General features: G+C 38.8%; 1 protein-coding gene across 2 annotated transcripts; it reads right to left on the reverse strand.

Moving 5' to 3' along the window:
- LOC109724833 lies at positions 5807-23904 on the reverse strand. 2 transcript variants are annotated; one of them, XM_020253767.1, is made up of 4 exons: positions 23626-23904; positions 9419-9733; positions 8856-9185; positions 5807-7908 (listed from the first exon to the last, which is right to left on the reverse strand). In XM_020253767.1, the coding sequence occupies exons 3-4, from the start codon at positions 9170-9172 to the stop codon at positions 6087-6089; spliced, it is 2139 nt and encodes a 712-aa protein (XP_020109356.1). In that variant the 5' UTR covers positions 9173-9185; positions 9419-9733; positions 23626-23904; the 3' UTR covers positions 5807-6086. The 2 variants fall into 2 exon arrangements, with proteins under 2 accessions (XP_020109356.1, XP_020109355.1); XM_020253766.1 differs by lacking the exon at positions 9419-9733.

The following is a 27658-nucleotide window of genomic DNA, read 5'->3' on the forward strand; positions in this document are numbered from 1 at the left end:
GTTCATGCTTGTTCTAATCGTTCGTGGTTTTCTACCTATCATGACTCGTGGGGAGGATTGGTGAATATGGGGAATGCAGCCTTTTCTCACGTACTAGGCACAGGTCGTGTGGACTTAAAGCTGACCTCTAGGAAGACCTTAATCTTGCACGGAGCCCACCATGTTCCCGACTTTAGGAAGAATTTGATTAGTGATTCTCTTTTAGTTCAGCAGGGCTTTAAATTAGTTTTTGAATGTAATAGGATAGTTATAACAAAATGAGTGAATTTTATCGGAAAAGGACTTTTGAGTGATGGTTTATTTAAATTATCTATATCTTCTCCTTTTATTAATGAAAGTGCTCTTGTGATGAATGTTATTTCTTCTAATATTTGGCATGGAAGATTGGGACATGTGAATTTTAATACTATCAAAAGATTGATGCATCTCGATTTGAATCCTAAATCTAATTTACCTGATCATAGATGTGAAATATGTGTGCAAGCTAAGGAGCCTAGGAGACCTTTTAAATCTGTAGATAGAGATTGCGATCTTTTAGAATTGGTGCACAGTGATATTTGTGATGGAAGTAGACCTAATAGAGGTGGAAATAAATATTTTGTGACATTTATAGATGATCATTCAAAATATTGTTATGTTTATTTGATCAAATCGAAAGATGAGGTTTTAAACAGATTCAAGATTTATAAGGCTGAAGTTGAAAATCAATTAGATAATAAAATTAAGATTTTGAGGTCTGATCGAGGTGGTGAATATACTTCAAATGAGATGACTGCTTTCTGTCAAGAGTTTGGAATTGTGCATCAAGTAACTGCTCCTTATACACCTCAATCTAATGGAGTTGCTGAACGTAAAAATAGAACTTTGATGGATATGGTGAATTCGATGATTATTAGTTTAGGCACACTCGAGAACTTATGGGGGGAAGCTTTGATTTCTGCATGTGTGATTTTGAATAGAATTCCCCATAAGAATTCTAATGTGTCTCCTTATGAGCTTTGGAAAGGTAGGAAGCCTAATTTGAATTATTTTAAAGTGTGGGGGTGCCTAGCTAAAGTGAAAATACCTGAGAATAAGAAGAGAAAGATTGGACCTAAGACCGTGGATACAGTTTTTGTGGGTTATGCACATGATAGTAATGCAAATAGATTTTTGGTGGTGATTTCTGAAATTAGTGAGATTTCTAACAACACTATTATTGATGCTAGAGATGCAGTATACTTCGAGGATGTTTTTCCTTTTAGAACTAGAGTTGATAGACCTATTCCAGCTGAGCCTATAGGTAGGTCTAGTAGATCTAGAATTAGTGAACTTATAGAAGAGACTGAACCTAGGAGAAGTAAGCGTCCTAGAGTAGCGAAAAATTTTGGAGATGATTTTTGTGTCCTACTAGTAGAAGATACTCCATCTACTTATGACCAAGCTATGACGTCTGTAGATGCATCATTTTGGAAAGAGGCTATTAATCTGGAGATGCAGTCTATTCTACAGAATCCTACTTGGGAGTTGACTGATTTACCTTTAGGATGTAAGCCTGTAGGTTGTAGATGGATTTTTAAGAAGAAGTTGAGACCCGATGGATCTGTAGATAAGTATAAGGCTAGATTAGTGGCACAAGGATTTGCACAGAAGCCTGGGGTAGATTATTTTGATGTTTATGCTNTGGCACAAGGATTTGCACAGAAGCCTGGGGTAGATTATTTTGATGTTTATGCTCCTGTAGCTAGGATTACCTCTATTAGAGTGTTGATTGTCTTGGCCTCTATCCATGGTTTGATTGTTCATCAAATGGATGTTAAGACAACTTTTCTGAACGGTGATTTAGATAAAGAGATTTATATAAAGCAACCTGAAGGTTTTATAGTTTCTGGACATGAAAACAAAGTGTGCAAGTTGAATCGTTCTTTATATGGACTTAAGCAAGCTCCTAAGCAGTGGCATTTGAAATTTGACTCTTTGGTTGTATCAAATGGTTTTCATGTGAACATGTCTGATGAATGCGTGTATTCGAAGGAATATGATGGACAGATAGTGATCTTATGCTTATATGTTGATGATATTTTAATTTTTCGTGCTAATATGAATGTGATATATGAGGTGAAGAAATTATTAAATAAAAATTTTGATATGAAAGATCTTGGGTAAGCAGATGTTATTCTCAACATGAAGATCATCAGAAAATTAAAAGAAATTATTATGAGTCAATCCCACTACAGTGAACAGTTATTGAAAAAGTTTGGATACTTTGATGTTAAACCTGTAGTGACACCTTATGATTCTAGTGTGCATCTTAAAAAGAATAGAGGAGATCGAATAGGTCAAAATAGATATTCACAGATTATTAGATTTTTAGGATATTTGCTGGATTACATTAGACCTAATTTGGCTTATACTGTGAACCGATTGAGAAGATATACCTATAATCCAAATAGAAAGCATTGGAATGCCATAGAAAAAGTTTTGAGATATCTGAAGGGGATTGTATTTTATGGATTACATTATACTGATTTTCCTACAATATTGGAAGGATATAGTGATGCTAATTGGATTAGTGATACAGCTGATATAAAGTCGACTACCGGATTTGTTTTTCTTCTAGGAGGAGCAGCTATTTCTTGGAAATCAACTAAACAATCTTTGATTGCTAGAAGTACTATGGAATCTGAACTCATAGCCTTGGATACAACTGTAGCAAAAGCTAAGTGGATTAGAGAGTTTCTTTATGATTTACCACTTATGGAGCGACCTTTAGCACCTATATGTATTCATTGTGATTGCATATCTGCTATAGATAAGTGTGCCTAAGAGAATATGGAGACGAAGATGAATAGATTCATGAAAGTGAGATATAAGTTCATTCGGCAAAATTTGAAGGAAAATGTGATTGGATTGGAATTTATGAAATTTACAAAGAATTTGACTGATCAGCTTACGAAGGGATTATTTAGGACAGTGATCCTAGAATCGTCGAGGGGATGGGGCTTAGCCCACAATAGAAGTTACCGGCGACGGCAACCCAACCTGTTCCAGATTCAATGGGTAGAAACAAGTCAAACAGATAGCTGTGAGGAGCACTGTTTTTATATCCTCATCCCTATGGCGACAGTGCTCATGTTTGCAAGTGGATAGAAACGGCGTTGGTCTTGAATGGCTCCGAGACCTATAAGGCAGGGTATGATCTTACAGATACCCTTTGAGGACCTACTATATGTATAGAGTCATGAGGCCACGACTATAGGAAGAGAGCGGTTCCCTAAAACACACACAAAACGATACTAGCGCATGGCCATAAAAGCGCTCACCTGCTTAGATCCTAAACAGCTGTACCATGTGTGCTGTTCGTGGAAATCTGATTCACCGGTCTTGGTTCAAGGCGTAGTCCACCATCGTGCCCTCGGATGTACATTGACAAGCGTTAAGTGAAGGTTCAAAGCCGAAAGGTACCTTTACCGAATACATGGTATAAAAGATCCATCATTCTTTTGATTTATTTTGAATTTCAGTTTATTTATTTTTTTTATTTCAAGTTTTAAATCATGTGGGGAAATATTGATTTTATTGGGTTTTTGTGATTTAAAACTTATTAAAACCACTTGAGGAGCCCAATAATTGTTAATGGGCCTCTTGGGGGCCCAACTAAAATTTTCATGTATGATGTTTAGTCCTGCATTGAAAACCAAAAGGGTGTTTGTGGTTTTTATATATTCCCTTATTCTCAAGCTAGTTGCTTAGAAGAAAATGAGAGTAATGCTATCGTTTAAATGCACGCACGCACGGCACGAGTCGAGCCGGGCCGGGCAGGCGGCAACGCGCATGGTTCATACACCCGGTTTGTTTTTATTTTATTTTATTTTTTCTATTTTATCTTTATTTTAATCCTTATATTTATCTTTATCCTAATCCTGATCTTTATCCGTATAATTTTAGGCTTATCTTGTTCTACACGGATTTGACGCATTGAAGAAAGATTCTCGCCTAGGTTATAAATATGGGGCGAGGTTGCACGAGTTAAGTAATAACCCGAGCATATCTAAAGCCTCTTGTCTTTTTCTAGGCTTATCTTGTTATACACGGATTTGACGCGTTGAAGCAAGATTCTCGCATAGATTATAAATATGGGGCGTGGTTGCACGAGTTAAGTAATAACCCGAGCATACCTAAAGCCTCTCGTCTTTTTCTGCTTTCTGGATTTTCATCGAGTTTTCTTTTGCTGGATCTGAAGCTGGTTGGGTTCGTCTTGCACCACCTTGAAAGCGTGCCGATGGTGTGGAACGCGGTCATTGTATCACTAGAAGTAATTGCTAGGAAGACTCGCACGTGGAGGAGCAATTTCGCTTCTAGGATAGTGCTCTGCACGCCTCGATCCACAGGTCTTATCTAAACCTTTTCTTTACAGTATTTGTTGTTTAATTTTGTTTCGGAATTTCTCTAAACCTGAAATTAAATTTTCGAATTTGTTTTTAAAGAATATTGTAATAAAAGATCAGAAAGATTTTCCAATAGTTTGTTGATAGATGGTGACGATCATATGGCTAAAAGATAAATTCTGCAGAACTCCCCAATTTGTGGAAAGTTTGTATAATTGAACTACTGGATTTATTTCTTTGCTCCGTGATTTTTTTGAATATTCATTGATCAAGTAATAGCCTTACAGATGAAATTATCGCCCCTAAGCAAAACCGTAAAGTGTATAAAAACATTTGTACGCATTTATCCGCTTCACTATTTTTAAAACATTACTTTTCCGAAGGCCAATTAATTATCACCTTTTTAGGAGTTTCTAATGGCAATGAAGCTAAATTTGTGTAAGCAATGAGGAAAACTACGATGCAGATCTGGGAAGGCGGTAGCTGGAAATGTGATGATTTAGGTGGAATAGGTTTCCTCATCACCAACCAATATGGCGTTTGTCTGTGTGTTTTGGATTTTGCCGAAAATATTCATAATGCGCTGTCAACTGAGATTGAAACAGTGCTGAAAGCAACGAAATTCTTTATGGATACCTTCCTAGGTGAACAAATGCAAATATTCTCGGACTCAGCATCGTTGATTAAAGTGATTCACTTCAGGCCTGACCAATCCAAATAGCTTATTTTGGACGTTAGATCGAAGCTCAAAGTGCTTCAGTCCTTTGCTGACGAATGTAACGCCTTTTTCTTTGGATGGAATTCTCGCTCCACCAAGAACGCTATACAAGCTAATCGTCTAGATAATTAGGGTCTACTTAGCAAAAAAAATACACTATATGGTCTACTTTTGAGGACTTTCTCAACTCTATAGCGTCTCATTCTGTTTAAATAAAATTTCGCTCTCGGGCGATTCCCCTTGAAAAAATAATTTCAGGGAAACTATACAAGGACTTTCTTATGGTAATGAAGCTAAATTTGCTTATGCAACTCAGGAAAAATATACGAGGAGAATTGTTACGCGTCTAGCATAGGCATGTGAATGGGGCAGATAGCGTGAGGAATGCCCCACTTCCCTCGTTTCTTGTCGGATCAGAATGAATTTAAGACTCGTTTAATTTTTATCCAATTTTCACTCCCCACTTGCTGCTCCATTCGGAGCGGTCACGACAGAAGCGAATTTTTAATTGAATCTGCACCTCCATTTTCTTGATAAACCAGAACGGATTCGAGACGAATATATTTTTCTATTTTTTTTTTATTTTCATTTAGCATCTCATTCAAGACGGATCGGATCAGAAGCTCCACCGACGCAGATCCATTTGCATTCGTAGTCTAAGGGACTATTTACCTCACGGTTACAAAACGGACAAAAAAAAAAGAAAAAGAATAAAAAAAGGTAGAGCGCATCGCCTACACTGTGAAAGCATTCCAGAAAAAGAAAAGAGAAAAGAAGTACAGCTTACATCACACGAAAAATTAATGACTAGAAACAACAGGAAACCTGAAATCTCAACGACATAAAACGCAATCTCCGAACGAACATAATGCGCTTCAGGAGAAGCAGGACTAATAACATCAGATTTCCAGATAACACATTCTACAAAGATAGATCCTATGAACACTTGTTTCACATTTACACATGACTACCAGACAGTAAGAAAATGTTGCACCATTCGGTCACGAGGCTGCCTTACAAGTTGCCTTATTATGCCCAAATGCTTTGCACTGACTGCAGCGTATTGCTCGTTTAACTGTTATCCGAGGATCAGCCGGCTTTACTTTTGGTCTTCCAACCATCCGACGGGCACGAAGAGGGCATGCGACGGGACTGTTAGTGATTAGTTCGCTGCTTTCGAGCCTGCCAACATCAGGTATTGGATTGATGGATGACGAATAGGTAAGACGGTAGCATTCGGTTGTGAAATACTTGGCGCAATAGTCATACACGCATCCGTTCATGCGTTCGATTACAGCAAGAGCATGCATGCATGGCAAGCCGGTGACGTGCCATTTTCTGCACGTACATTCCCACGTCCCAGTGTTCACAACACTGACCGAATCGTCATCATCACGCACCTCGAAGACGTCGACCGTTGTGCAGCTGACATTCATGGTTCGTGCTTTGATTAGGAGATCTTTTACCTTCTGATTTGCAGATGGTGTAAGCATATCACCCCACGTGTTTGAAGACTCCCGCCGTGAGTACATCATCTCCATCAGCCTGCACCTGATCATGTCGACCATCTGTACAACTGACAGCTCATATCTCGCTGTGATCCAGCTATTGAATGTTTCTGCAGCATTTAAAGAGTACTGACCATATCGTATCCCCTTAAAAAATGCATCAGACCAGCACTCAGGTTTCGTATCCAAAAGCCATTCGGCAAGTTCTTTTGACTCGGTCTTGATGTTCTCAAGGCACTCATCAAACTCATCTACTTTGCAAGTATATATGCACTGTTTGAGAAGATCGACCAAGGTACCCTTTTTCTGTTCAGGCCACAATTCATCAAATTGTGCCTTGAAATCTTCAATCAGAGAATTTACACAGCACCCATGGTGAGAGCCCTCGAACACCTGAGGTGTCTCCTCCCACAGTCCACTTTCTCTGTTTGATATGAACGTTATAGGCCGAGGCATGGTCAAGGAAGTTCTAAGTTGCATCAAAAACCAGTGCCAGTTTTCTCTCGTCTCAGCATCCACTACCGATAAGGCAACAGGAAAAATATTACCTTCTCCATCAACAGCAGTTGCAGTTAGCAGCTTCCACTGCTTGACTGCCTTCAATGAAATCCCATCCAGGAAGATTAGGGGTCGGCAACCATGTTCAAAGCCGGTAAGGGAGGCATGAAATGCGACAAAGAGGCGACATTTCGAATCTTCAGATGTAACTACTGTGGCTACACTTCCTGGGTTTGTCTCAATTATCCTATCGCAAAACCAAGGCAATTGATTACATGCCTCTTCAACTGAGTTATGCAGTTCTTTTCTCGCAATAAATTTTCCACGCCATGCCTGTGAATAATTCAAATTGAGTCCATATTCTCGTTGGAGATCATTGGCAATATCCCTTGGACTATAATTGGGACTATCACGCAATCTCTCCTTTATTACGCTTGCGACCCATCGCTGGGAGGCTAGACGATGACCATCTTTGGCAACATGTTCTTTCCCACATGTGTGTCTATCGACCATTTTCTTAATCATGAATTGCTTCCTAACCGGCGATCTTGATGCATGGATGCGCCATGGACAATCCTCAGAGGAACATTCAGCAGTTATGCGAGATGCATCATTCTTTACATATCTATATGTGAAACTATTTGCAATGGCATACTTATGCAAGGCCTCGCGAAAAGCCTTCTGATTTTCAAATATTTGCCCCACGCCAGTGATTGCATTGTACCAATCTGCAGATAGTCTTTGTCGTTTAGCATCCCTCAAAGTTGCCACGGTGGCTGTGGTGGCATCTGAATCAGCTACCACACTCCTAATTATCCTGCAAAGGACACATGCTCTTGTGAATTTCAAGATTCAATAAGGGCATTCACATATAAATACCAGCAAAATCATAAATTTATATAATCTGTGAAATTTGAGATCTACATATGCCCCACAAAAAAGTGCTGTTCCTAGATAAGAATAACATTACTCTAAGTTGAGGAGCGGATACAATTCGTGGGGAGGAGGGAAGTTGGTATTTTATTAGAAAAGATTTTTGTTACAGTACTTTTTACGTACAAAAACACAAATGTAAGAAATTAAGTTTTCCAAAGATTGATATTCAGATTAAGAATTTTCTAAGGATATATGTTAGTATGGGTAAAAACGGTCGAATATGGTCGGATATCGGACACAATCATATCCACATCCATATTCAATACTAATCAGATATAAATATTTTAACTTTTAAAACAGCTATAGCCAGGAAGTGTTAGGTGTGTTAGACAAAAAATACATATTTGTAGGTTTCCAACAGCTTTACACAGAAAAGCACTTTCGTAATTCAACCTAAAACAAAATTCTTTGATCTAGACTTCAAAATTTTACTATAAAAGTTTTACACATGTAGCAATCTTGATTGGCTAGAGTATTATTTTAAAACCCTAAGGTCAAGGGTTCAAATCCACTTCTTCTCACCATGTTTAACATTCTTTTTCTCTATGCTAAATCTTACAGATTTAGAACAGGCAAGGATGCAGACACTTAAATACATATCCAAAAAGTTGAAGGAAAACCATATCCAAATATGAATATGAAGAATTATCATCATTGTTACTGAATTCGAAATCAAATATAGAATAAGCCAATTCGACATCCAAATCTGGCAATTCGGTCTTGGATTCAATCTGATAATATCTAAACTATTGTCACCCCTATATGCATAGATAAAATATTAGCACTGATTCAGCGACGTAGATCATAGCGTGCGATATAGACAACTACCTGTTCTCAACCTTCTTCATGATAAAAATATCGGTCGTGTCTGAACCAGCATGAAAATCAACCATTCTTCGTAGGTCTTTGTCATTGGAAACTGTGATTAGAGTTCGCTTGTTGTTAGGAAGGAAGTACTTGATGGAAAGGTTATCAACATTGCAGTTAAACATTGAAGATATCTCTGATTTCAGATCATCAAGAGGCATGTCACGTTCGATATCAATAGCATGTGCCTCTCCACCAGAATAAGACATGGATCCATCACTGTTTGTGATAAACTCTCCACCCGCCTGGCAAATAGCCAGAATGCTCCGCTTTGCCATTTGATCCAATTTCCTGTAGTAAGGGAGGTTGCAATTATCGTACGCAACATAATACATAAAAATGCAAGTACATAACATTAACATACTTTAACAACAACTAATGTCCATATCTTCGTTTATCGCAAAATAATAATTTAACTATTGAGTTTTACCGAAGCATCAGTTCAACAAGGAAAGCACTCTCAAGTATAAGCTGGGACAACGAAGAACTGAATAATTAAAGCAGAAATAATTGCAAAACATTACCAAATCAGTCAACATGAACTAAGCTGCAGGATAGTTCTAATTGAGCCATCAAAACCACAGTTCATGCAAGAACAATTCTGACCAAGATCAGCCATTGATTTGCCCGTCCATTCGTGCAGATCCAAAGTAGAGCAATGGAAAAGATGGGCCTTTTCCTCATTTCAATGCCTTTTCACCGTTGCAATATGATTTCACATATACTAAATCTAACTTTAGATTGACCATGTCTATTACGTAGTCTCAGTCTATAATTGCAGGCATTCCAATTTCCAACCTGAACCAAACCAGTACATCGCTCCGCCACATCACCTCACTCTGTGTGCCCCCAAGAGATAATGGCAAAGTAAAACAATACAAAAGAACTAAAAATTAAAGAAAAAGAATGTGTAACATTAAAAAACCAAGACTAAACAATTTGAAATTATCACTAAGCACTTGTCCCACAAGGAGATTTTTCTTTGAAAAAAGTACTGGCCAACAGTTTCCAATTAACCAGAGAAGCTACAGTTGACAAGATCCTTAAGGGCCTATTTGTTTGCTCATAATTGATTTTTGAGGTTAAAAATAGTTTTTAGTTGAACTAAAGTTCGGGTGAAAATTATTTTCCGAGTTGCTTGTTTGATGAAAAGTAACTAACTTCACAACTGAAGTTCTCCCACATTTAGTGTTTGCTTCATTGAAAATTCCTATACTAGCACACAAAAGAGTGAAAAAAAAGTTACAGCAATTATTTTGTTGTCATTTTTTCTATCTACTTTTCTTCTGTAATTGACATTGCCGCTAGCCAGGTGAAAGTCAATTATAGCATTCTAGGAAAGTTGAGTTATAGCAGAACTTAATTTACAACGAAAACATCAAAAGTGTGCATTTATTGCCAAAAATCACTCCATCTCTCTTTTGGTGAAACAAACAGACCCTAAAGGGAAGAGGCAGTTAGTGGAATTTCTGCCAAAAAGATGAAAAACTGACATTGTTTTAAGGTAATGAGGAAATTATATTCACAACATGTTAATTAATGCGCCCCCCCACCCCCGAAAAAAAGAAAAAAAAAATCTAAAGCTTGTGTCTGCTCCTCGAGCCTATCATCTGTCACAAGTTTCAAATGATGATTTGATCATTTAAAATGGTTCCACCATCTTGATTTCAATACCAAAGGCACTAACATGATTAAACACTTCAAAACATGATACATCTATAATTTTACAAATTGAATCTCATCAATCTTTGCTAGTGGTGCTTCTGGATCTCAATGTGGTATAGAAAAAATTTCTACCACCAAGGGAACCCTCATTTTTTCACTGATTAAAGTTACTAATACCTCAGAAGTTTAAGAAAACTTATTCATTACTAATACTTGCTTCCTTTGCCAATCATCAACCACAACATATTCATCTCGTCGTGGTCTACTTTGTGCGCAAGCAGCTTCTCAACAGGAGAGCATTCAAAAACAAGTGCATAGGAAAGGTCGACAATCCAATATGGATCAGAATGCCCTGGAACAGCACCATGCAAGCTGCACAATCTTCCATGTTGCTGGGATGAATTGTAATACCAGTCCGCATTCCCAACCATCAAACAACTACTAATTTACATTATACAGTAGTTGTAGCAAAGCACATAAACTTGGTAGTCTGATTTTGTACCATTCGGCACGCATTCACCATTTGGTGCAATTTTTAAATTAAAGATCTTTACAAGGTTTGCAGGCTGGTTCAAATTATATCCAATAGAAATTACTTCAAATTAGTTAAATATCCATAGTTATCTTTTTTAATCTCCTAAAGTAAACAAGATAAACTCTCCTTTTTTATATATATATAAAATTCAATCTGATCAAATTCAACATATTTATTTCTGTCTATCTCTTCCAGAGAAATATTGATCTCATAATATCTATAGTCTATAATCGTTATTCAATTCAATCCAAGATAAACATTAATTAAAACTGAAAATTACGCTCCAATAAAAATAAACATTGAAAAACTAAGCTACACAATCTATAGTAATCTCATCTATCGTCATATATCAAATACCAAATCAAATCATTACCCCTAAATTAAAGTAAACTAATCTAATTTAAGGTTTTAGTCAATATTCTTTTGAATAACAATATCAAATTAATATAAAATGTAGAGTAATCTAGAAATCGTAAGATATCCAGAACAAATTTAAATTATTATAATGCCAACCAGACATTATAAACTTTTCATCAACACCACCTAAAAAAATAGCCTGTTCACCGCATGGCAATGTGCCTAGTTATGGGAAATTTTGAGATGCGTTGCGTGACAATATGCCTAGTTATGGAGAAATTTTGAGACCTAGATAGCAATAAAGAAAGAAGACTTTAAAAACTTATTAAACACTTATCAAAGCTAAACTAGGCAAACAATAAAATTTCCCATTCGGTTGGTGATGTTTAATGAAAAAGATACAAATTTTCTTTAATTGAGAGCTACAACTTAGGAAAATTGAATTTCAGAAAAGTGACTCACAATTTCATCAAAATCCTTCAGTCAAATGCATGAAAGAAGCATATAATCAACAGATCCAAAAACTACACAAATTTTATTTCTTTCCCAATAATTTCACCAAGTATTTTATTTCACTCAATAAAATAAACCTGAAAATTAAGGTAAACTAATTGCTCACCAAATTAGTCCTTAATTTCATAAAACTTCCATACACACAAATCTAAGAATGTTACTTGATATAAATTACAAATAGACATATCTCAATCTCCAACAATAAGGTGGAATATTGTTTGAACATAAACAATAAAGAGGAACATGTTATTACAAACAAAACCTCCTAAATTATGTAGTAAAACCAGCATACTTGATAGTACTGCTCACAGTTAAGATGATTCTCTGGATAGATACATCACAGAACTAGGGTCCAATAAGTGCAATATGAAAATAATACAGAAAATTAAAACATGCAAGTAAAAAACAAGGGTTAAAATTTATCAATACTCTTATCATTTTACCAAAAAAAGATTGCAACTCTCATGCCAAATACTGTTTATCATGAGCCGTCATATATTTTCTAACTTAAAGCATAAATCTGACAAATTGAAAAAATTCATGTCTGATCCATAATGTAATCATACTCAACATCCTATGTGACCCACAACGTAAACATACTCAACACTCTATGTGATTTAAGATCTGATCGACAGATTCTGAAAATGTATGTGAGCAGCAAGAACATTTTGGAAGTTGTTAGAATAGGAACAATTAAATTGTTTATGGAATCATAGAAGTCAAGAATTTTGCACATTCCACGTGTCACTACATGCCTGAAAAACATCACATTCACCTGTAAATAGCAATTAGAAAGGATCCAAGATCAGCATCCCAGAGGAAAAACATTCTTCAACATTTCTACACAAACCCAAGGTGCAAGGGCTAAAAGGATTGCCAACATATCTAAAATATGAGCAAAATCAGGGCCATACACAATTATTCACTAATAATTCAAATCAAGTCTATATAGATCACAAGCTTATCTAAGCTACATGTAAAGTTAGGGCTGCACAAAACTTATCATAAAAAGAAAAAAGTTCGTTCTCTAGATGATTTGAATCAATTCTATGTCCCCAACCCTAATCTCAGGTCTAAATATAATCCAGAAGGTGATGTGTATGTTAGATTCAATGTCACCCTCAAATATATTAACTGTAAAGTTCAAACTCTGTATAAATTGAGTTATTTAAATTCAAATTTGAAAAAAAATAATTTGAATATATGTTCAAAAAGGAGAAAAGAGAGAGTGAAGGCAATTTCGCGAATCGGGGATCGTTTCTGAGGAAACGAAAACACTACTTTAATGGTCTGGCAGTGTCGGAAGTCATGGTGTGGTCTGTTTTCGAATGCAGCGCATTGAATGCTCAGAAAAGCACGAATATTGAAAAGGGGTTTAAATTGAAAATTCATTCTTATGATAAAAGTTTCAATATTTTATGCGCCAAATCGCACAGCATAGCAATGGGAGGTACAACTGCACATATTACACGCGCCGTGAAGGACTCTAGTTAATATACGAAGTTTTGTGGGGCTAACTTGCAAATTGCCCATAACCCTCATATAAACATCTAGGGTTTCATCAACCCTAGATCACCACCCTCTCCTCCTTCTCAACCCTAGCCGCCTGGGCACCCCTCCCCACTATTGCCGCCACCACCCTGACCCCCATCCATCACCCCCGACCGTCGGAGTCCGGCCAGCGAACACCCTCAAGTTTCTCCCCAACTCTTCCTCTATCCCTCTTTGCCTATTAAACCTGAAACCCCTCTCCTCTCGACCACGCGCCCCGGACCCACGCCGTTGGCCACCAGGAGGTCCGGCGACTCTTCCTCGGTCAGCCCACGCAGTCGTACGCCCCTAAGCCCGAGGATCACCCTAAATCCAAGTTTTGAAGGGCGAACCCTTTGTCCAGCACTACCGCCACTCCCCGCCATCACCGTCGACAGTTGTGGACGAGCCGCCCTAACATCCCTTGGCCGCCCCTTTTGCTGGTTCCAAATCTCTGACCCAAGATCACCTTGGGTTGGTCGCAACTCTCCAACCGCTACCTCCTGCTGCCAACTGCCATTACCTCTGTAAGGAAATGAATCCTCGATACGTGAAATCCGAGCTTCGATCGAAATTGATGGAAGGCGAGTTCGGGAGGCTTCGGAAAGGCCGAATACGTCGAAAACGATGTTTAGAGGGTTATAGAGGACCTTGGAGAGCAAGAGGAAGAAATTCTGCAAAGTTGCAGAGTTTTTGTGCTCTCGGAGTCCGAACCCTTGGCAGGGACAGAACCCCGTACGCGCAGAAAGTGGCAGAAATAATACTGCGCCCAATTTTTGCTCTCGGGGTCCGAACCCTCTAGAGGGACTAGAGGGTCCGGACCCCGTACCCGAAAACTGCCCAGCTAGGGCTGTGCACTAAGTGCATTGTTGAGGGGGTTTCTTGCAATTTTGCATTAGTGGAGGCTATTTGAGGNTTTGCCTATTAAACCTGAAACCCCTCTCCTCTCGACCACGCGCCCCGGACCCACGCCGTTGGCCACCAGGAGGTCCGGCGACTCTTCCTCGGTCAGCCCACGCAGTCGTACGCCCCTAAGCCCGAGGATCACCCTAAATCCAAGTTTTGAAGGGCGAACCCTTTGTCCAGCACTACCGCCACTCCCCGCCATCACCGTCGACAGTTGTGGACGAGCCGCCCTAACATCCCTTGGCCGCCCCTTTTGCTGGTTCCAAATCTCTGACCCAAGATCACCTTGGGTTGGTCGCAACTCTCCAACCGCCACCTCCTGCTGCCAACTGCCATTGCCTCTGTAAGGAAATGAATCCTCGATACGTGAAATCGATGGAAGGCGAGTTTGGGAGGCTTTGGAAAGGCCGAATACATCGAAAACGATGTTTAGAGGGTTATAGAGGACCTTGGAGAGCAAGAGGAAGAAATTTTGCAAAGTTGCAGAGTTTTTGTGCTCTCGGAGTCCGAACCCTTGGCAGGGACAGAACCCCGTACGTGCAAAAAGTGGCAGAAATAATACTGCGCCCAATTTTTGCTCTCGGGGTCCGGACCCTCTAGAGGGACTAGAGGGTCCGAACCCCGTACCCGAAAACTGCCCAGCTAGGGCTGTGCACTAAGTGCATTGTTGAGGGGGTTTCTTGCAATTTTGCATTAGTGGAGGCTATTTAAGGGTGGAATGAGATCTTTTCTCTCATTTCTCTCAACCCTAAACCTAAAATATACTCTCTCTCTCTCTAAAGCTCTCTTTCTCTCACTCTTAAAGGTGGGAAGTAGGAGAGGGATTTGGTGGAGAAGGAAGCTAAGGAGTGGAGCTTCATCTTCTTTATCTTCTTCCTTGAGTTTGGAGCAAGCTTTTGAGATAAGCTTCTTGAGCTTTAATGGTAGATCTTTAAGATTGAGTTTTTATACCCTAAGAATGGTGTTAATGGAACCCTAGGATGCTAACTAGATGAATGATACTTGAATCATGAGATGAAATGGGGTATTCTGCAATAGTTGCAATCTAGGGCTCCAAAATGGGGTTTTGTGAGATAAAGGGGTTTGATCTAAATTGGACCCATGTAAACTTAACTGCTAGGTATTCTGACTCGTAGGCGAAGTCGGTTCGGCGATCCGTCGAGCCTACGCGAAGATATTGCCGAAAAGGACATTTTCGGCTTCGTTTCCGCCTGGAGGGCCGAGGCGGCATCCTAAAATCGTGAAATCGAGATCCTAGGATCGCGACATCACCTAAAGGCGGGGGGTGTCATCCCGAAGCAGCTGGGCTACCTTCTATGTCTTAGTTACATTATTGACCTAGCATCTCTTATGTTGCATGCATTGTAGGATTGTAGTTGTTGCATTTTCCATTTCCTTATGCTTTCCTAGTTGATGTCATTGTGTGAGGTGAATACATGATATGGTGGACATGTAAGGAATTGGATCTTGACAAGTTGGAAATCCTATGGTGCCGGAATAAGAGATGAACTTGATAGTTATGTAGCGACATAACGAGTGACATGTATATAATGAATGATAACATGACGAGTGGCATAAAACTTGACATAGTGAACTTAGGGAATAGGTGGATTTCCCTAGTTATGACATGTTGCATGAAACCGTAGTGTAGTTAAAACACTTAAATATGAACATTGGGATAGGTGGATTCCCGAGTGATTGTTAGCCCTAGTTGGTAAGGTATCCTCGAGTTGAGAGGATTGGATCATACTCACAGTCTGTTTTGAGCTTGGAGTGGTCGCTCCATACAAGCCGTGCACTCGGGAGTTTGTCACACGAGGGGCAGAGTTGATGTCCCGCAGACGGTCTCGGGTTTGCGAGCGAGGTGCGTCTCCTTACCTTACGAGATGGCATAGTGAGTAAAGGGCAAACCTTCGGGTTAGCCAAGTGATTGGGTAAACAATGAATCGCATTATTTCTTGAATATAGTATCATGATAGCGGACTTCATTACTATATTGTTCATGCATTCATTTCAGTTGATTGAGGCATAGTAGTATATATATGTGCAGAATTCATTACTATGCTAGCTGTTGTTTCGTATCTGTCTATCTATCTGCTTATGCCTGCTTAGACCTAGTGGGAAGATCGGCGGAGTCAGCGGCCGAACCCACTGGAAACTATATTTATATAGTTCTCACCCCACTTTGTTGCAGGGCCGAGTACGAGCATGCCGGGTGAGAACTGCGGCAAGGGCATAGCGCCCTAGTAGTTAGTAGTTTTTCCTACCTGCATTAGAGTACCCTCGTGTACGTAGGTGATATATGTATTGTGAGGATTTTGGATAGTTACTCATGTATATAGATGATGAACTTGTATACATTTTGAGAGATGTAAATGTAATCAAGTTATGTAAATGTTGAATGGAAAGATGTAATAGCTAAAACTATCTCTCTCTTTTGCTCTTGTGCATGTATAGTCGCTTGTTGTTATACTTGCATTGATCATGTATGTGAATGAGTTTTCCTGGGCACTTGTTGTACATGATCTTGTTGCTTTGGCCTTGGGCGGATAGGGGAGGCGCTGTCCGTTCGGCGTCTGATTGACGTCCCCGAACCGAACAAATTGGCGGTTGCGGGGCGTGACAACCTCTGACCTTTCCCCGTCGGCCATAGTCCCCTCTAGCCATCGTGCGCCTCCCCTAGTCGCCAGAGCTCAGGAAATGGAAGCCACTACCTTAGCTAGCCCGAGCTAGGATTTTTCTTCGTCGGTTTCGTTGTTTTGGCCATCTCCGTCGCTGGCAACTCTCCGAAAGGTGAGCACGGTCCTCCAGAGGTACTGTGGACATCCGTGCTCACCTTTGTTGCAGTCCAAGAGGTCTCAGATTGCGGGTTCTGCTGCAACGCTCCCAAAGACCTTGGAAATTGGAGTTTAGGTAGCCCCGGCGCACTGATTGGCCACCGTTCGGGCTCTGGATAGAGAGCGCAGACTTCAGCACGTCGAGACCTATCAACCTACACCACTGGCCGAGTTTCGAAGTATGCGGTTTTCGATAACAAATCGTAAACCCTAGTTTTACAAATATTAAATGCAAGTAGAATGCAAATTAGGGGCTTGTGTGTAAATTTGCCAAGTGGACTGCCTCAGGCAACGTGAAACCACCGTGTGTGACCTTCGGACCGATCGTCCTAGGTCTGATGGCCTTCACGAAATGTAATTAGGGTTTCGGAGCGTTAATCAGCAAAATCACAGATTGAACGCAGTTTAGGTTCGGGTTTCGCGTTTAATCGACATGAATGCACTATATTCATCGCTGAGCCTTGTTGGCTGGTTGCCTTCGCTATCTCGTATATCTAGAGACAACAGGTGGACGGTGGAGAGTTCCAAAGCTGAAATCGACATTTCTTTTCCCGAACTAGATATGGCATAATTATCGTTAAATGCACTTGTTAGCATAGTGTTCATGTATTTGCTGCCCAGTGTCACGGACAAAATGTTTTCCGCTGACTTCTCTTTGACAGTGGCCCAACTTCGCTAGCGGAGCGGGTCGTTAAAGAGACCCGAACCCAACCCACTGTGGGAAGACGAAGGATTTTGTAACTTCTTCCATCAATGATGGAAGCTTAAGGGTTATGAAACTACCAAGAGTTAATAGGGTGACTCTTGGGCTTTTGGCTCATTATAAAGGTGAGTTAATGTGTCTCATAATGAAAGAGTTAGTGTGTGTCTAGGTTCATTGTATCTAGGAGCCTATAAGTAATGGAGTTTGGTTAAGGCCAAAACACACAAGAGAGAGTGTGTATGTGAGTTGTAATTCTCATTTTCTAAGTAGTGTAGTACTTAGCTTTTTGAGAGAACCTCTGCCTCTTTCTCTTTGTCATTTCCCTTTGCATACTTAGTCGTAGGACACGAAAGTCCGGACTAGCAATAGGGACGAAGGCTTGCCCATCTTCGAGCAGTAAGGCGGGCGCCGCATGGACTTTGCGAACAGAACCGCTAAGGCCGTGACAGTTGGTATCAGAGCCGGTTCGAGGAGGAACCATGTCTTCGTCGGAAGCTGCCGTCGTTTACGTTGTACCTAAGCCCGGGGCGGCCAAGCGCGGCAAGAGCAAGGAGCCGCGGACTCTGGCGAGAGAGCCCGTCTTGCTTGACGACCGCGTAGGCGTGCTGGAGGACTCTGCTGCGAGAGCGGAGGAGCGCTACTCCGACCTATCCCAACATGTGGGGATGTTGGAGCAAGGGTTTCATTTGATGGAGAAGGATATTGTTGCAGCTATGGCAACATTCCACCATCGTCTGGAGCGGTTCAAGGTGAACCTTGCCCGTCACAACGAAGAGTGGGATGTGCGAGATGTGCTGCTTCAGGACATCGGTGCCCAGGTCAAGGAGGTCGAGAACCTTAAGACGAGGGAGGCACTACCTGAGCGAACCGATGGCGATCGAGATGAACCACCAAAGGCGAGCGAGGCCAAAGGTGGGGGAGATTGCCGTGATACAAGGGACGTAAAAAGGCGCAACGAGAGTTCAACCCTTACTGCCCTGCAGCTTTACAAGGAGGTGAAGCGCGGGAAGGCTAAGGACCTCGCAGAGGAGGGCCTGAGCAGCAGTGACACTGTCAAGTCTCATGCGGCGTTGAAACGGATAGCGTCCAAGCAAAGTGCAAGTCATTCTGCCAAGGAGCCTGCGAGGACCAAAAGGCGTTCTGCAGCTTGGCGAAGTGCGTGTGCGTGTCACAGAGGACATGCACACTGGGGACGTTTTGCAGCTTGGCAGAGTGCGCGTGCGTGTCGCGGAGGACATGCACATCCGGCGAACTCTTCTCACAACAGGCTCGCTGGTGCACTTGCTCAGAGGGGCAAGACACTAGGTGCTGGTGCAGGGACAGATACGGACATTGGGAGCAAGGCACGGGGCCGATCGCGTGCGAAGGCACGGGGCCGATCGCGCGCGAAGGCACGACGGACCACGCGGAAGGCTATGCGGACCGGGAGCGACTCGGCGCGCGACGAGGGCGTCTGTGCGTTAGGTGGGGGAGAATGTCACGGACAAAATATTTTCCGCTGACTTCTCTTTGACAGTGGCCCAACTTCGCTAGCGGAGCGGGTCGTTAAAGAGACCCGAACCCAACCCACTATGGGAAGACGAAGGATTTTGTAACTTCTTCCATCAGTGATGGAAGCTCAAGGGTTATGAAACTACCAAGAGTTAATAGGGTGACTCTTGGGCTTTTGGCTCATTATGAGGGTGAGTTAATGTGTCTCATAATGAGAGAGTTAGTGTGTGTCTAGGTTCATTGTATCTAGGAGCCTATAAGTAGTGGGGTTTGGTTAAGGCCAAACAGACAAGAGAGAGTGTGTATGTGAGTTGTAATTCTCATTTTCTAAGTAGTGTAGTACTTAGCTTTTTGAGAGAACCTCTGCCTCTTTCTCTTTGTCATTTTCCTTTGCATACTTAGTCGTAGGACGCGAAGGTCCAGACTAGCAATAGGGACGAACGCTTGCCCATCTTCGAGCAGGAAGGCGGGCGCCGCACGGACTTTGCGAACAGAACCACTAAGGCCGTGACACCAGGCACCCAAATCAATGTGTTTTGGGGCAGTGAATGGTTTACGGTGTGGATTGGTACTTTTCAGGACACTTCATAGGTTTTGAAAGTGTTCCGGTGAGTTTTCAAAAAACTCTGGCAGATTTCGGGAATCGGTAAAAGGAACCGATTTTTCGATGATTTTCGAGATGTGTGATTAGTGACTTTGGGTCCTTAGAGCTTAGTTCTATTTAGTCAGGGGTTTTTGACTCGCTGGATCTTTCGTAGGCCGAGTCAACGGACAGGAGTACCTTGGGAGTTGAGTGTCTCGTCTTATTCAAGTGGGTGCTCGATCCGAAGTCAGTATAGTAGTGCTAACTCAGTAGCATTCCTTCCCTTCTCATTTTACTTGATTACGCACATTGCATGTCAAGCACTCAATCACCACTTGACTTCACTTCTCTTGGCTCTACTTTTATATATTCATCGTGGGTTAGCGAAAGAGTGGTATTTCATTGGTTATCATTACATGACTTGATACATGTTTGACCTGTTTGGTCGATATAATGTGACATCTATGAGATTGGGTGACCTGATTAATCGGTATATTCCTTGTGGTTCCTACGTCAACTACTTGCCGATGATTTGCTATTCATCATAACACATTGATCGCCATAGCTCATGTGCATTTCAGTATACCAGTAGTTTGGCCACTACAATAGTATTCTTTTCCGAAAAAGTGGCCGCACTTCGGACCCGTGAGCCCTATGCAGCGTACTACTAGGACCATATGCCAGATTGAGCAGATTGTTGCATTGCCTGTAGTCTTTAAACCAACATGTCGGTTGATTGGATACTTTTAGACTATTCGTCCAGTCGACGCATCGTACATTGATTACAGTAGCGGCTAGTTATTTACATATCATTATTTCCCTCCTATCTTTATTTGTTATTGTACTTGTTATAGTTTCATATCTTGCTATATATTATATCTCGTGCCGATGAGTACAGCTTGCCTTCGTCGGCTTGTAGTATCCACTGGAAAACCTCAGGTTAGTTTCTCACCCCCAGTTTTTATAGGTGACATAGGTGGTGAGAATCAGGACAATGCGTGAGATATCGGATAGCTAGTGAGCTCTAGCATTCCCGTGCTTTTTCATTGATCAACTATAGTTTATAAATCTTTCTTACTCTTTAGTTATTCGTTAAATAATATAGACATTATGATGGTTAAGTTATGCTTAAATGTTTGTTTTGGATTAAATGAATTGTGAATTTTGGATTAAATGAACTGTGAATTTATGGTTTATGAATTTGTACCTGATTAATCGGTATATTCCTTGTGGTTCCTACGTCAACTACTTGCCGATGATTTGCTATTCATCATAACACATTGATCGCCATAGCTCATGTGCATTTCAGTATACCAGTAGTTTGGCCACTACAATAGTATTCTTTTCCGAAAAAGTGGCCGCACTTCGGACCCGTGAGCCCTATGCAGCGTACTACTAGGACCATATGCCAGATTGAGCAGATTGTTGCATTGCCTGTAGTCTTTAAACCAACATGTCGGTTGATTGGATACTTTTAGACTATTCGTCCAGTCGACGCATCGTACATTGATTACAGTAGCGGCTAGTTATTTACATATCATTATTTCCCTCCTATCTTTATTTGTTATTGTACTTGTTATAGTTTCATATCTTGCTATATATTATATCTCGTGCCGGTGAGTACAGCTTGCCTTCGTCGGCTTGTAGTATCCACTGGAAAACCTCAGGTTAGTTTCTCACCCCCAGTTTTTATAGGTGACATAGGTGGTGAGAATCAGGACAATGCGTGAGATATCGGATAGCTAGTGAGCTCTAGCATTCCCGTGCTTTTTCATTGATCAACTATAGTTTATAAATCTTTCTTACTCTTTAGTTATTCGTTAAATAATATAGACATTATGATGGTTAAGTTATGCTTAAATGTTTGTTTTGGATTAAATGAATTGTGAATTTTGGATTAAATGAACTGTGAATTTATGGTTTATGAATTTATGGCAAAAATGTTTTGTCTCTCGTGGTAGTAGGTTTTTAAAGGCTGAGTTTTTGTGTGGGAAATAGTTTTCAAATGGTTTTTCATTTTATCGTAAATCCTAGATTTTTAAAATAAAGTTTCCGGATGGAAAACACTTTCAAATGATAGAATGATTGTTGTGTTGTGCATATGCATCATCTTCGCCTAAGTAGAACTTAGCTGAATGTACAAGGCATGCATCATCTGCGCTAAGAACTGGTTGTTGTATGAGCATCCACATATTATGCTTGTTTGGTTGTGTGGGTAAAAATTGTGAGTTGTGAAATGTAATAGGTGGTACGCCGTGCAAATATAATAAAGACTCTGTCCGCATGGATAGAAAAATCCCCGTGTTTGTGGCGGGTCTATCAGTCACGTGGGCAAGGTTGTTGTTTCAAAAAAAAATTGGGCATTTTTCAACTGACTCTATTTTCAAACTTGAACCATTTCTAAAAAGACTTTACAAAAAGGACCCTGGGGCATGACAATACAATTAACTAAATCACAAATGTTAGGCTCAGCCTCAGCAAACATACGAGGACTAAGATTCCCGAATTACCTTTCATGATTAAAACTTCATTGTAATTGACTACCTTTTCAATTTTAATAAGCTTTTATTCTTGTAGACATGTGAGTTGATTTATTTATTTTTTTCGCCCAATCAAGTCTAAATAATTAAAACATAGGTGAAAGCCATAGACATACTGAGAAATTGTTGCAAGACCGCCACTAAACTTTCATTTTCGCCCACTTTTTTTTGCATACAAGAATTCAACTTGCAGCATAGAGCACACAATATAATATCCATTGTACTAACCATCATTTGTCTCATTATCTATCAAATTGCACCAAAATTTGTATTCACAATCCAAAAATGTTATATTCAGTGCTATTTCGAAGCAATGAAGTTAAATCCTTATGTTGTAACCCCAAATACTCCTTCCAAGAAACCCACTATAGTGAAACAACAATTTCATTACCAATATTCCATAATGGGTAATAAGTTCCTGAGACAGCACCCCAATGCAAATTCATCCAAAATTGATAACTTTAACAACTACAGAAAATAAAATGTTACAGTATTTACTAAAGTGAACAAACCAAAAAACACTTAATAGTTCAAGAAGAAAAGTATCACACAAGAAAATAAGCAAACAATATGACTTCTTAAGAACCAAATTGAAACCAAGAATTTAAAAAAGAGCAAATATGCAAAACTCAGACAAAAAATAATATATATAATAGGTGCACAAGATTTTAAAACAAAAGCTTTCAAAAGGTCAATTTATAATGTTGCATTTGCGTTTTGGATAAACTAGGAAAAACTCCGGCACTTTAACCTGTTTTTCAGAACCAGAACCAGCTTTCTGGTTCCAATTTCAAGCAAATTCAAACCAGTAAACTAGTTATCAAGTTTTCCTAGCATTGTTGTAGATAGAGGTACGCAAAGATTAGGTTTCACTTAATTTTAAATATAAAGGCAACCCCAACAAAATCACCAACCAAACAAAACAAAATATGTTGGTTGTATAATCCAAACAAAACAAACAGAGAAAAGGCAAAGAAGGAAAAAAAAAAAAAAAAACTAACACAAGATAAGTGAGCACAATAGATCTGAAATCTGCATGAACCCTATTGCTTTATGTAGCTACATTAGCACCTGAGAAGATGAGAGAAGGGGAGGCGTTGATGGCGTTGACCCGAGAAAACCCTAGGGCGTACGCAGCGACGGGGGAAGTGGGCGGGGACAGAGGGTTTGGCGGGGAAGCCGAGAGGTGGAGGTACAAGGGACGAAGGAGATGAATGAGAGAGAGAGAGCGAGAGAGAGAGAGAGAAGGAGGACCGATTTCCAAGCCCTAGGTCGAAAGAGGGGGCAAGTGGCGAAAGTCTCCAAATCCCCGAAGAGAGAGAGCGGCGTACGAGGGGGAGAGAGAGAGAGAGAGTGAGGGGCGTGGTTGATAGCCTTGGGTATGATGTCAACGCGTCGAGTTTGACACGAATTTTTAAAAATTCGAACCGAATTCGAAAACCAAATTAAAATTCGTATTCGGACCCGAATCCGGTGAATCTTAAAAATTAATACTCATATCCCTATCCAACCAAAAATCCGAATTCCGATCCGGACCCGACGGGTTTTAAAAATTCGTACTGCTGAATAAAGATCTAAAGAATAAAAATTATTAAATATTTTATATATTATATAAATAAATAAAAATAAAGTATGTATATATATAATTTATTCGAGTTCGGGTTCGGATTCGGGTTCGTGTCAGGTAAATACAAAATCCATACTCGTATTCATATTCGTCGGGTTTTTATTTTCTATACCTATAACCGAATTCATACATGTTTAGCTCGGATAAACCCGCCCCGTTTGGATTCGGATTCGGATAATATTTCGGGTATCCATATCCATTGACATCCCTACCTTTGGAGGGTGTTATTGGGTAAAATTATTATTTTATATAATAATAATAATATGCAATATTACCTGCATTCAATAATTTAAGATATACATATCTGACTCCTCCCGATAATATTTTTAGTGTAATGTTGCAATAACGAACAGATTACATATTAAATAAACCATACACAGTAATTTTGGCAGAATTACACGTAATTCTGTTAGGATAACCCGAACCAAACGTACTATGTTGTAAGAAAAAATCTTATCAATATATTTTTTTAACTACAATTTAAAAATATTGAAAAAGTCTTTTCACCCTTGGGTTGGAGCTTATAAAGCTTACCGGCCCTAAAGATAGTAGACTTAGCATTTCTCATAAGGGCTTTAGGGCATATTTATTTTACCGAAATTGAACTTTAGGTTGAAGTGGACTTTAAATAGAAATGGAGTTCAGATGAAAATTACTTTTCCCCCGCTGTTTGTTTTTATAACTATGGAAATAAAGTTTTTTCAATTTTGCTAGTTATTTGGCATGAAGAGAGTGATGTAAAATTCTAATTATGTATAAATAATAAATAACTTGATAAATGATAAATTATAATATAATCAATAAAAATAATATTATTATATTCCTATATAATTAAAAAAATTAATCTAAAACAACTAAATTATTCTTTTATATATAAATTATAATAATACAATAATAAAATTATAAAATAAAAAATTAATATTTAATTAATTAATTTTCATCATATTTTAAATGTACAAACTAAAATGAAAGAAATACCAAAACTAAACTAATTAATTTTTATCATATTTTAAATACGNCGAGAGAGAGAGAGAGAAGGAGGACCGATTTCCAAGCCCTAGGTCGAAAGAGGGGGCAAGTGGCGAAAGTCTCCAAATCCCCGAAGAGAGAGAGCGGCGTACGAGAGAGAGAGAGAGAGAGAGAGAGAGAGAGTGAGGGGCGTGGTTGATAGCCTTTGGGTAGGATGTCAACGGGTCGAGTTTGACTCGGATTTTTAAAAATTCGAATCCGAATTTGAAACCAAATTAAAATTCGTATTCGGACCGAATCCGGTGGATTTTAAAAGTTCATACTCATATCCGTATCCAACCAAAAATCCGAATCCCGACCCGGACCAAAGGGTTTTAAAAATTCGTACCGTTAAATAAAAATCTAAAGAATAAAAATTATTAAATATTTTATATATTATATAAATAAATAAAAATAAAGTATATATATATATAATTTATTCGGGTTCGGGTTCGGGTTCGGGTCAGGTAAATACAAAATCCATATTCGTATCCATATCCGTCGGATTTTTATTTTCTATACCTATAACTGAATTCATACCTGTTTAGCTCGGATAAACCCGCCCCGTTTCGATTCAGATTCGGATAATATTTCGGGTATCCATATCCATTGACATCCCTACCTTTGGAGGGTGTTATTGGGTAAAATTGTTATTTTATATAATAATATGCAATATTACCTGCATTCAATAATTCAAGATATACATACCTGCATTCAATAATATGCAATATTATTGTAATGCTGCAAAAACGAACAGATTACATATCAAATAAACCATACACAGTAATTTTGGCAGAATTACACGTAATTCTGTTAGGATAATCCGAACCAAACGTACTATGTTGTAAGATAAAATCTTATCAATATATTTTTTTAACTACAATTTAAAAATATTGAAAAAGTCTTTTCACCCTTGGGTTGGAGCTTATAAAGCTTACCGGCTCTAATGATAGTAGATTTAGCATTTCTCATACGGGCTTTAGGGCATATTTATTTTACCGAAATTGGACTTTAGGTTGAAGTGGACTTTTAAATTGAAATGGAGTTCATATAAAAATTACTTTTCCCCCTCTGTTTGTTTTTATAACTATGGAAATAAAGTTTTTTCAATTTTGCTATTTATTTGGCATGAAGAGAGTGATGTAAAATTCTAATTATGTATAAATAATAAATAACTTGATAAATGATAAATTATAATATAATCAATAAAAATAATATTATTATATTCCTATATAATTAAAAAAATTAATCTAAAACAACTAAATTATTCTTTTATATATAAATTATAATAATACAATAATAAAATTATAAAATAAAAAATTAATATTTAATTAATTAATTTTCATCATATTTTAAATGTACAAACTAAAATGAAAGAAATACCAAAACTAAACTAATTAATTTTTATCATATTTTAAATACGCAAACTAAATAAATAAGTAATTAGTACCATAATTAAGTACATTTAAATAAAATAGCATTACCCATTGTATTATTTTATTATTTTTTCCTGCACCTCTCTTCACTGTAATTGACTTCGGTTGAGGGTGGGCCGAAGTCAATTACACTGTTTCAAGTAACTTGAGTTTCGACCGTATTTTTATTATGGCAAACCAAATAGCAGAAATGATCGCTTACGATCGAATATGACTTTACCTCTCGCCAATTCCGCCCAAACAAATAAACCCTAGGGTGAAAATACGGATGCTCTTATAATTCTATCGTCTATTTCAAGAGCAATACTATTGAAACCCAGAATAGATATTATTCTCCTGCTTGTCACGCCAATTACGCTTTAATCCTTAACTATTAAAAAAGTAATTTTTAATAAAACTGCAAACAAAAGTTTAGTCCTTGGTGGATGAGTGTAAAATTTAGACCTTTTTTGAGGTGTACAGCTAGCATTGCTCTTTTTAAAGTTTTGTAAATTTTATCGATCTAGGATGATTATTACTAGTGGTTATTAAGAATTGTTTTGCCTTTTAAAAAAAAGGTTTTTCTAAAATATATTGAAGCCTTTTATTTTAGATCAAAATAGACAAACAACAAAGTGGAATAAAAATAAGTAAATAACAAATAATATAAAGACGCTTTAAAAAATATATATTGAAGGGTAAGAGTTATTGTATAGAATAGAAGTTCAATTAGATTGTCGGTGAAAACATACATAATTTATCTAAACTATGGACCAATTTGAATTAGCTACCCAACCTTTCAAAAATTTGATTTCACTATCCAAACTTTCGATTTATTTGATAACAATACTTTGACTTAAAATTTAAGCTAATTATTTACTTTAATAAATTTAATTAATGCATCGAACTTTGCTAAGTTAGCAATGTGCGGATTAAAGTCATGCTGAATATAATTAAACGGGTTTGGAGAAGCTTAGGCTGAGTTGGATTGAATTGAAATCAATTTGGATAGAAAATGTAGTTTCGAAAGAAAACTTTTCGGATCCCTGGAACA

The sequence above is a fragment of the Ananas comosus genome, linkage group 19 (assembly GCF_001540865.1).
Source record: "Ananas comosus cultivar F153 linkage group 19, ASM154086v1, whole genome shotgun sequence".
NCBI lineage: Eukaryota > Viridiplantae > Streptophyta > Magnoliopsida > Poales > Bromeliaceae > Ananas > Ananas comosus.